At 43.5% G+C, this 10,303-nt stretch overlaps 1 protein-coding gene across 2 annotated transcripts; it reads left to right on the top strand.

Annotated features, from left to right (window-relative positions):
- Positions 1–337: 337 nt before the first annotated feature.
- Positions 338–10,028, top strand: POLR2D (RNA polymerase II subunit D). Of its 2 annotated transcripts, XM_082396652.1 has the most exons (4): positions 338–460; positions 2,570–2,750; positions 7,615–7,710; positions 8,837–10,028. In XM_082396652.1, the coding sequence occupies exons 1-4, from the start codon at positions 388–390 to the stop codon at positions 8,913–8,915; spliced, it is 429 nt and encodes a 142-aa protein (XP_082252778.1). In that variant the 5' UTR covers positions 338–387; the 3' UTR covers positions 8,916–10,028. The 2 variants fall into 2 exon arrangements, with proteins under 2 accessions (XP_082252778.1, XP_082252779.1); XM_082396653.1 differs by lacking the exon at positions 7,615–7,710.
- Positions 10,029–10,303: the final 275 nt, after the last annotated feature.

Raw genomic sequence — 10,303 nt, 5'->3', positions numbered from 1 at the left:
ATCCACACTTCACCGGTGAGTTAGCTGAGCCTCAGAAAGGCCAAGTGACCAGTCCCTACGACGCGCGGCGAAGGGCGTTCTGGAGAAGAGAAGGACGGTTTCTCCGGAAGCGGCCAGCGCAAGACGCTCCTCGGCCCTCCGGGAACCCCCGCGACCCCGCGGTTCTGGCCCGTCGCCGCTTCCTTAAGGGAAGCTCAAGGCCGCTGCAAGTCCCTCGGCCCCACCCGCCCCGTCGGGGTCCCGCCCACCCACCGAGGCCCCGCCCACCCACCGTGGCCCGCCCATCCCCAATGGAGCCCCGCCCCGTCCCCAAGACCACGCCCCTTCCGTGGCCGCGGCTCGGCGCTTCCGTTTCCGGCGGCGTGGGCTGCGGTGCGCGGCAAGACGATGGCGGCTGCTGGCAGTGATCCGCGGGCTGGCGACGTAGAGGAGGACGCCTCACAGCTCATCTTTCCCAAAGGTGCGGCCTGGGGCTGCCGGACTGCCCCCGTGGTCCTGCGTGGTCGCCGCAGGCCTGGGCAGGCGCGGCGAAGGGCAGGGAGGAGGGGGATGCGGGCCGGCAGGGCAAGGTACCGCGGGAGCGGGCCAGCTGGAGTCCACGGCCGCAGCCCTGGAGCCGTCGGCGCCCAGCTCCACACCGCCCCTGGGCGGCCTCTTGCTTCTGTTTAAGTAGTTTGTTTTATCCGATAAGCTGCGAAGTGCTGGAGGGATGTGTCAAAGACAAAGCCGGCACTAAAGGGGAAAGGACAGATTTTATTCAGTGATATACTATTGCAATAAGAAAGAGAGTCAAGCGTGGACTCATCTAAACTTCGATCTGTAGAGGTGACTGGGCATTTTAAAGGGAGAATGAAGGAATAAGGAGGGGAGTGAGCGGGGCCTCAGTAGGGTCGGGGAAGTGAAAAGTTACGAAAAGCGGGAAGCGGGGGGTTGGTCCATTTGAAACCCCTTTGGATTTGTTAACTGGCCGTTAACTCCTACCCTCCCACACCCCTCGCTCTGGGCTGGGAGACAGGGGCCCTGTCTTCAGGTGTTGGCTGGAACAAACAGTAAGTTATTTTGGCAGCCTTCAGTTTTCATAAACAGCCGCTGTAAAGAGCTAGAGTCATCCCAGGGATGCGGCCTGGAGCTATTAGAAATCTTGTTAGTGTTTTAGTGTTTTTAATGCATTTATTTTATTTTTATTTATTTTTGGCTGCGTTGGGTCTTTGTTGCTGCACGCAGGCTTTCTCTAGCTGTGACGAGCGGGGGCTGCTCTTCGTTGCGGTGCGCGGGCTTCTCATTGCGGTGGCTTCTCTTGTTGCGGAGCACGGGCTCTAGGCGCGCGGGCTCCAGTAGTTGTGGCACGTGGGCTCCAGTAGTTGTGGCACGTGGGCTCCAGTAGTTGTGGCACACGGGCTTAGTTACTCCGCGGCATGTGGGATCTTCCCAGACCAGGGATCAAACCCTTGTCCCCTGCATTGGCAGGCGGATTCTTAACCACTGCGCCACCAGGGAAGCCCTCGTCAAGTTTCTGTGGACCAGAGTTGAGTCCTTGGCGAGAAGAGGGCGCACAGGAATTTGGTCAGGGAGAGAATCTTTGTCAGATGGCTGGGAGTGAAGCACATTTTGCTATCAAAGAACTTCCTCTTTGCAGTGTGATGTGCTTAATTTGTAATTTAAAACCCCAAAATAAGTAGAAAGCTTAAGATTTTAAAGTATCATATCTTACAGGTACTGGAAAACACAAAGTAAGTGGGGGAAACCTTAACAGTACCCTCCTTTTTAAAAAAAATGACTATATCCACAGTAAAACGTGAAATTCCACACCTTTTCACCCAGAGGAAACGACTGTAAATAGTTTAGTGCTTATGCTTCCACACTGTGCTCCTTTATAAATATATACTTATACACTTTATTCTTTGCAAAAATAGAATTATGCTATAGAAGTCATACAGCTTTTTAAAAATTTGATGATACATTGTGTAGAACTGTTCTATTCTTTCAAAGGGCTAGGTAGTACTTAATGGTTGTACCATAATACTATTTATCTGTTGATAGACATATAGGTTGCTTCTAGTATTGTATTTTATAGACTCAAGGTGAAATACTTGCTTCCATAGGATAGCTTCATGGAAGTTTTGGGCATAATGGAAATATATGTTTGTTTTCTTTTTTATGGTGTAATAACTAAGAGGAAGATGGTTTTCTTAATTTCATGATAAATTAAACCAGTTTTTCATATTTAGGTTTTGTCTAGGTACTTTTTATTCAGGTTTTTGTTTGTTTTTTAAATACTGTACAGTTAGAAATTCCCTGGCAGTCCAGTGGTTAGGACTCCGCACTCTCACTGCCGGGGGCCCCGAGTTCAATCCCTGGTTGGGGAACTAAGAGCCCGCAAGCCATGCAGCATGGCAAAATAAAACAAAACAAAACAAAAAACCTGAAAAGTACTGTACAGTTGTGGGATATGAAGCCTCTGGATTTCTGCAGGGACAGAGACTTGCTGATAGTCTCAAAGGCAAAAGGAGCGTTTAGACTGACTTTTGGAGGAATATTTTCAGCTGACATTTATGCTTCTCACAAATAGAGTTTGAAACAGCTGAGACACTTCTAAATTCAGAAGTTCATATGCTTCTGGAGCATCGAAAGCAACAAAATGAGAGTGCAGAGGATGAACAGGAACTTTCTGAGGTCTTCATGAAAACTTTAAACTACACAGCCCGTTTCAGTCGTTTCAAAAACAGAGAGACCATTGCCAGTGTACGTAGGTGAGTGCTGAAAGAAAGTTTTATTAATCCAAACTGTTAGATATCTGCACGTAGAATGCTGTCGCCACCTCCCTGCTCCTCCCCACCACCCCGTGGGCATCATCTGTACGATTAATGTAAGTAAAATAATGTCTTTGTCAAAATTTTGAAATAGCTTATATGGTCAAAATCTTCCTTGGCCACCTTTTGCTGTACCCCAAATCCCAGTTACCTCCCTGCAGAGTGACTACTGTCAGAAGTTTGTTGTTAGCCCTCCAGAGCTTGTTCCATACATTGGCATACACACCATAAACACACAGCATTGTTTTATTTTGCTTTTTTTCTTTTTTTTAATAAAGTGGGCTTATTTATTTATTATTTCCCTGATATGTCCTAGAGATCTTGCTATGTTAATAAATATAAATCAGGAGCATTCTTTCTGGATCTTTGCTTTACCATTCAAAAGGTGACCGGCTTTTAGCATTTTTTCCTAAGGCATTGCTTCTCAAATTGGTTGGATGTGCTCTGGGAAACAGTGAGGTGCTGTGGTACATAGGAGGCCCCAGTGAAAACAAGAGCTGTTTTAGCATTTCTTTGATTTCTTCGAAGATGAACATTATCTCATGTGAATTAGATAATCATTTGAAGTTCTGATATAATTTGAGCCACTAGAGAAGTCCATTTTTATAAACTGGGTGTCATCAGTGTTACTTGGTGGTATGGTTTAAAACATTTCTGCGTTAAAGCAAACAGATACCAGTATATTGTGAAGTAAAACAAATAATATATATGAACTCTTTTTTCTAATACTTTAGTTGTATTTATTTATTTTTATTATTATTTATTTTGGCTGCACCACGCGGCATGCGAGATATTAGTTTCCTGACCAGGGATCAATCGAACCCGTGCCCTCTGCATTGGGAGCTCGGAGTCTTAACCATTGGACCACCAGGGAAGTCCCTGAATTCTTGAAATAAATCATGAGACTCAAATCCTTGCAGTTGCAGAAAGTCATTTGTGCCTCTGCCCCTGAGTTGGTTGTGGGTACTTGTTTGCTCTACTCTGGTGAAATATTTGAGAAGTACTGTCCTAAGGAAAAGCAAGTGGACAAAAAGATGCATATGTGCACATATTCTTCAGAGAGCTGTTAATAATAGTCACAGTTTAAAAAAAACTAAATATTCAACAGTAATTAAATAAATTGTGCTAAATCCATTTGATGGACTACTATATTGTCACTGAAAATTATGATAGAAAATGAAATTGAAGGATGTTCACATAATTTAGGTGTGCAGAAAATGAAGTGATAAAGCTGTATATGAAGTATAGCCTGTTCTGAAAAGTGTGGGTGTATGCATGGGGAAAAGATTACATACAAAACTGCAAAGTGTTGAACCAAAAAGATGACTTGAACAAATGAAGGTGGACTTAAACATTCACGAATAAGAGGTATTAATACTGTAAAAATGTCATTTCTCCTCAAATTAATGTATACATTTAGTGCCATCCTAAATCCTCAAGGTAATTGATATATATTCTCAAATATGCTCGGAACTTTGTAAGTAGGATTTTGGATGACAGTGCATTCATTGTTATACCACCTTGAACATCTGTAATTTGTTTTGTGGCTGTTACTGTTATTCCACTGATAAAGCATAATTTGCCATAGAATTCAATTAAGATGAGGTGGTAATAGGTCATCATAAATAAACATACAGTGGCTGAGGCAAGGCACCAGTCACCTGAATCCTACCAGTGAGCAGCACAGGCTACCTAAGTGGCGCCAAGAAAAATATATCCTCTGCTGTGAAAAATAAATAATAATAAGTTAATTAACGAATGCCCCCCCCCCCGAAGATCTTAAATTTTAAGAATGGTCAGAAAAACTTTTTTTTTTTTAATAAATATATTTATTTATTTTCGACTGTGTTGGGTCTTTGTTGCCGTGCGCTGTCTTTCTCTAGTTGCGGCGAGCGAGGGCTACTCTTTGTTGCGGTGCGCAGGCTTCTCATTGCGGTGGCTTCTCTTGTTGCCGCGTGTGGGCTCTAGGCGCGTGGGCTCAGTAGTTGTGGCACACGGGCTCAGTAGTTATGGCTCACGGGCGTAGTTGCTCCGTGGCATGTGGGATCCTCCCGGACCAGGGCTTGAACCCATGTCCCCTGCATTGGCAGGCGGATTCTTAACCACTGCGCCACCAGGGAAGCCCCAGAAAAACTTCTAAAAAGAAAAAGGAAGGGGAGTTTGCCCTACAAGCTGTTAAAATACATTAAAAAGTGACAGTAATGAAAATAGTGATACTTTGGCATGAGAATAGATAGATGATTGGAGCAGAATAGAAAATTCAGGAACAGATACAAATCCAAATCTATTATGTTTTATATGAGTCCAGTATATGGGAAAGATGGCACTGTAAGTTACTGGGAAGATACTTTTAAATGAAGTTGTAACTCTGTATACCTTATACCAAAATAATTTCTGAAGGAATTAAGGATTTAAATATAAACTATGCTGCATAGAAGTGCTCTGTGATAACTTGGGTGAATATACAGGTTTGGGTGGTTAGCAGGACTTTAAAGAGGGGAAGCTTGATGGACTGTAGCTGACTGTAAGCTTTGCAAGGCGAGGACTTGAGCATATTCATCATTGTGGGCACTAAATAATGTTTAGTTGAGTAAGTAAATGAATTTACGTAAATGTCTTTAAATAAAGTGCCATAAGTAAAATCTAAGTATGAATAAACTGGGAAAAGGATTGATATCCTTAATGTTAAGAGCTCTAACAAGTAATTAAGAGATGACACCCAGTTTATAAAAGTGGATTTATTAGTCTCTAATGGCTTGATTTATATCAGAACTTCAAATGACTATCTAATTCAAATGAAATAATGTTCATCTTCAAGGAAATCAAAGAAATGCTAAAATAGCTAAGTAGGTTTAAAAAGAATGGGAAACCTGGGACTTCCCTGGTGGTCCAGTGTTAAAGAATCCGCCTTCCAATGCAGGGGACGCGGGTTCGACCCCTGGTCAGGGAACTAAGATCCCACATGCCACGGGGCAGCTAAGCCCGTGCGGCACAACTACTGAGCCTGCACGCCGCAACTACTGAGCCCATGTGCCTCAACTAGAGAGAAGCCCGCGTGTTGCAAACTACAGAGCCCATGTGCCCTGGAGCCTGTGCGCCACAACTAGAGAGAGAAAAACCAGCATGCCACAGCTAGAGAGAAGCCCACATGCTGCAACGAGAGCCCACGTGCCACAACGAAAGACGCTGCCACGAAGATCCTGCGTGCTGCAACGAAGACCTGACGTGGCCAAAAAAAAATAAAGAATGGGAAACCTAGTGTAAGAAGTAGGGGAAACAGGCACCATCTTTTATTGCTGGTGGAAGTGTAGTGTATATTGGTAAAGCCCTTTTAGGGCACTGTCTCTCAGAAAGAAGCCATCCAGTTATATCGTATCCTTTGACTGAATAATTCTGCTTCCAGGAATTTATCTTTAAAGCACACAGTAATCAATCAAGTGCACAAAGAAGTATACATTTACAATGATGTTTAGAATGCATTATTTTAAATGATGAATAATTGGAAACAACAGAAATGTTCAACAGCAGGAAATTTGATATATAAATTTATGGCACAACCTTTCAGTGCAATGCCATGTTCAAGGTAAAGTTATGTGTGTACTAATATGGAAAACAGCTTCTGTATTGTTGAGTGAAAAAAGGCCAGTTACAGAATAACATTTGTTATAATTCCTTTTGGGGTTTTGTTTTGTTTTGTTTGTTTATTTGTTTTTAATTATGTAAAGGGGGGGTGGACTCTCCACAAAAATGTTAGCACTGGTTATTTCTGGGTAGAATTTCAGGTTATTTTCCCATGTTGGGGTTTTGTGGGGAGTTTTTTGGTATTTTTAATAAATGAGCAGGTGTTCATTTTACAACAAATCCCTCCGTATAATACATACACTACATTATGAACCTCTGCCTGTGTAACTAAGTTTACAGTATTTTCTTTACAAAATGAAAATAGCTTTATTAGGTGACGAAAAGTTACAAAACAGAATGAGTCAGTTTGTATTCTAAAACATAGAAAGCCGTTTGGAATGGCATACTAAGATGGTAACATTGATTTTGTTTAGGTAGTGACTTTCATTTTTCTGTGTTTATTTTCTCAATTTTGTACAATAACTAATAGGCTTGTAATCGAGTGGTAAGGACAGAAAATGTTTGTTTCTGAACAGATAATTAAGGTCCTCTCTGAAACCAGATTTACCATGGACGACCTCTGTTTTAAGAAGTCGATGTGTGAGAACCCAGGATATGATTTGTATTGATGTTCTTTTTTACAGTTTGAACTAGAAGTGCATTTAAAGTAAGATGCAGTTTATACATAGATTTGTACAAAGTAAGACATGCTTGTATTTGTTTATTTTTTAGATACATTTAAAAGGGAATTTTCTTCAAGTCAAAATGCCTGGTAGATTGGGAACATCTGACATCATGTGTTTGACATAAAATTAATAACAAAGGAAGCAAAGAACAGTGGTAGGAAGAGCAGAGAGCAACAGAATAAACTCTTGGGGGAAAGGTCGTGTAGTCCTCGAGGCGGATAGCAGTTTCTCAGAAGTTACCATCGCAGGCATTCTCTGCAGTGGTATGCTCGCCTTGCTTTCACTGTCTCTGCCTGGTTTCGTTGTAGCTTCCTGTTCTCCAGCAAGAGGAACAGGAAGTGATTTGAAAGTGGGATTTTGCAGCAAACTTAACCATAATGGGAAGATTGCAAGTGCTTTATTTTTCCTCTTCCTTGCTAGCTACGTTTGATGCCCTTTTTCCTATTCATCCTTGTTTGATTTTGTTTGTTTGTCTTGATTTTCTTCCCTGTGATCAGCTTGCTGCTCCAGAAGAAGCTTCATAAGTTTGAGTTGGCCTGTTTAGCCAACCTTTGTCCAGAGACTGCTGAGGAGTCCAAGGCTCTGATCCCAAGGTTAGGACTGGTCGTGAAAAGCTCTGTGTGTATTGGATAAATTGTTACAAGTAGAATTACTGTGTCTGAAAGCTGTGTGCATTTAAAATCTAGATAGATATCACCAACGTTGAATGAGTGCCTTTGTAATGAGATTGGTGGTTTTATAGCACACCGATTGTTGGCAAAAATGTGAAACAGCTGAAACTCTGGTACACTGATGATAGGAGTGCCAATTAGTACGGTCACTTTGGAGAGCAGTTTGGCTACATCCAGTAAAGCTAAAGATGAATATACCCCATGACCCCAAAATTCATTCCTGGGTACGTGTCCTAAAAGCAACGCATACGTAGTTTAAAAGAAGACATGTATTCCCATGTTTATTGCTGCATTGTTAGTGACAGCAGAAACTGGACAACAATGAAGACTGGAGAAATAAATCATTGTATGAGCATACAGTGTTTATTATGTAGCAGTGACAAACTAGTGAACCAGGACAACGTGGAGTAATGTCAACAAGCGCCACATTGAACTTTGCGTGACAAAATTGCAGGATACATACAGTACAGTGCCATTTCTTACAGTTTAAAACCAGCACTGCACATTGCTTGTCGACACATTTACATGTACTATAGTAAATATTCATATAAAAGTGCATGTAGGGATGATGAATACCGAATTTAGGATAATGGTTACTTCTGGGGAAGGAAGAGAGGGAATTGGAATAGGGGAGCACACACAGAGCCATCGATTTGTGTCTGTCATATTTATTAAAGAATCCAGGAGGGAGGGAATTGCCTGGCGGTCCAGTGGTTAGGACTCCGAGCTTCCACTGCAGGGGGCCAGGGTTCAATCCCTGGTCGGGGAACTAAGATCTTGCAAGCCACACGGTGTGGCAAAAAAAAAAAAAAGGGGAATCAAGTGGGGATAACTTTTCAAATTAGCTTATTTTCTGTACCTTTTATATGTTTGAAATACTTCATAATGTTTTTTAAAGGAAAGAAATGAGTTGAAATGTACAGGTGTCGGCGTTTAGGGGTAAGCGGGGAGGTGGGCCGGTGGAGCTCCGAGATTAGCAGGCACGAAAGAAGAGGGCGGGGAACGGTCAGGCGCTGCAGCCTCACTGCTTTTGGTTTTCTCCCTGTAGCCTGGAGGGGCGGTTTGAAGACGAGGAGCTGCAGCAGATTCTTGATGACATCCAGACCAAGCGCAGCTTTCAGTACTGATCTCCAGGCGTCCCTGCTGCCGGGGGAGCCACGTCACACCCCGGCGCGGCACCGCTCGCCCAGCACCCAGGGCTGCCGTGCACGGAAAGTCTGTTGCACGAGACACCTGGGCTCCCTCTGGACAGAGCGACCCAGTGCTTGGTCTTGGTTTAGGTTGCTCTTTCCAGCTCGACTGTGGGACGCCGCTGACCCGCGTAACCTTGGCGAGGCCTGGCCGCGGCTGCCCGCGCTGGCCTCTGGGGAGGGTGAGGCGGGGCGACGTGCGTCTCGGCCACGCCGCTGGCCGCCTCACGTCACGGTCTTTGGCCCTGGTGTTATTTTTGATTCCTAATATTTCATGTTTTAATTTCAGTGTGTTCGTTGTTTTTGAAGCTGTACTAGAACATGTAAAACTGGTATGGGCAACAGTCTCACCTAAATGCAAAAGGAGCAATTAAACGAGACCTGTATCGTTTGAGATTCTTAAAGAGAGGATGATAGCGCCTTGGCGTCATTGTGCTTAACCCAGGAGACAGGGAAGAGGCTGCCGCGGAGAGTAGTTACACGTGCGGGTGACTGCTGAGCGCTGTGGGGCACATCGCCGTGAGATGGACAAGTTCTGGGCCTTTCTTCCTGGGTTGCTGCGCAGCATAGATTTGGAGTAAGTGGTCTTTAAGCACTTACTTTGTCACTCCCAAATTCAGATTTTTCCTTCCTGGGCCACATGTGAAGGAGTGAGCACTTCACAGTGTCCTCATATGGGGCGTCGGGTCCAAACCTCTGGCCTCCTGCTTAGCAGCAGGTGTTCTGCGATGGAGGAGACGTGGAAGGAGGGAGCCTGCCACCTCCCGAGCCACTACGGTGGCGTCACTCCATCTGAGGCTAGTTGCGGAGAAAACACTTGAATTACTAAACACTGTGGCTCTGAATTTTCTGAAGGGAAATATGCCTGTTTTCTTCACAGTTTGGGAATTTTTCTTTGAGGCACTTGTTGGCTCCAAGTGAATTCATGGTCCAGAGAAAAGGCTGGGGAAAGAACAAAGTTGGCTTTAAAAGTCAAGGTCGTTTTATGTCAGCTGCTGACTAAGGCAAAAATAAAATTTCTTTAATAAAGTCTTTCAGTTTCTGAAATGACATGGTTTCTGAGTCGCCAATATTCTTGATCATTATTTGAAGGAAATGTCATTCATACCTCAATTAAAGAAGTATTTGAGGAAATAATCTTTTCATCCTTGGGCAACTTTACTTCTTTGAGACTCAGTGTTCTCAATTGTAAAATGTGGATAATAGTTTCTATTCCACAGATGATGAAGATTGAATGAGAAAATTATTAAAAAGAGCCTATTGGTGTCTGACATACACTATACCCCAGTAAATGTTAGCTGTTATTAGTCAGCTTGCTTTGTAGA

The sequence above is a fragment of the Balaenoptera borealis genome, assembly GCF_965194805.1.
Source record: "Balaenoptera borealis genome assembly, chromosome: 6".
Lineage (NCBI taxonomy): Eukaryota > Metazoa > Chordata > Mammalia > Artiodactyla > Balaenopteridae > Balaenoptera > Balaenoptera borealis.
The sequence above is the reverse complement of the archived record's forward strand: the minus strand, read 5'-3'. Positions and strand labels throughout refer to the sequence as shown.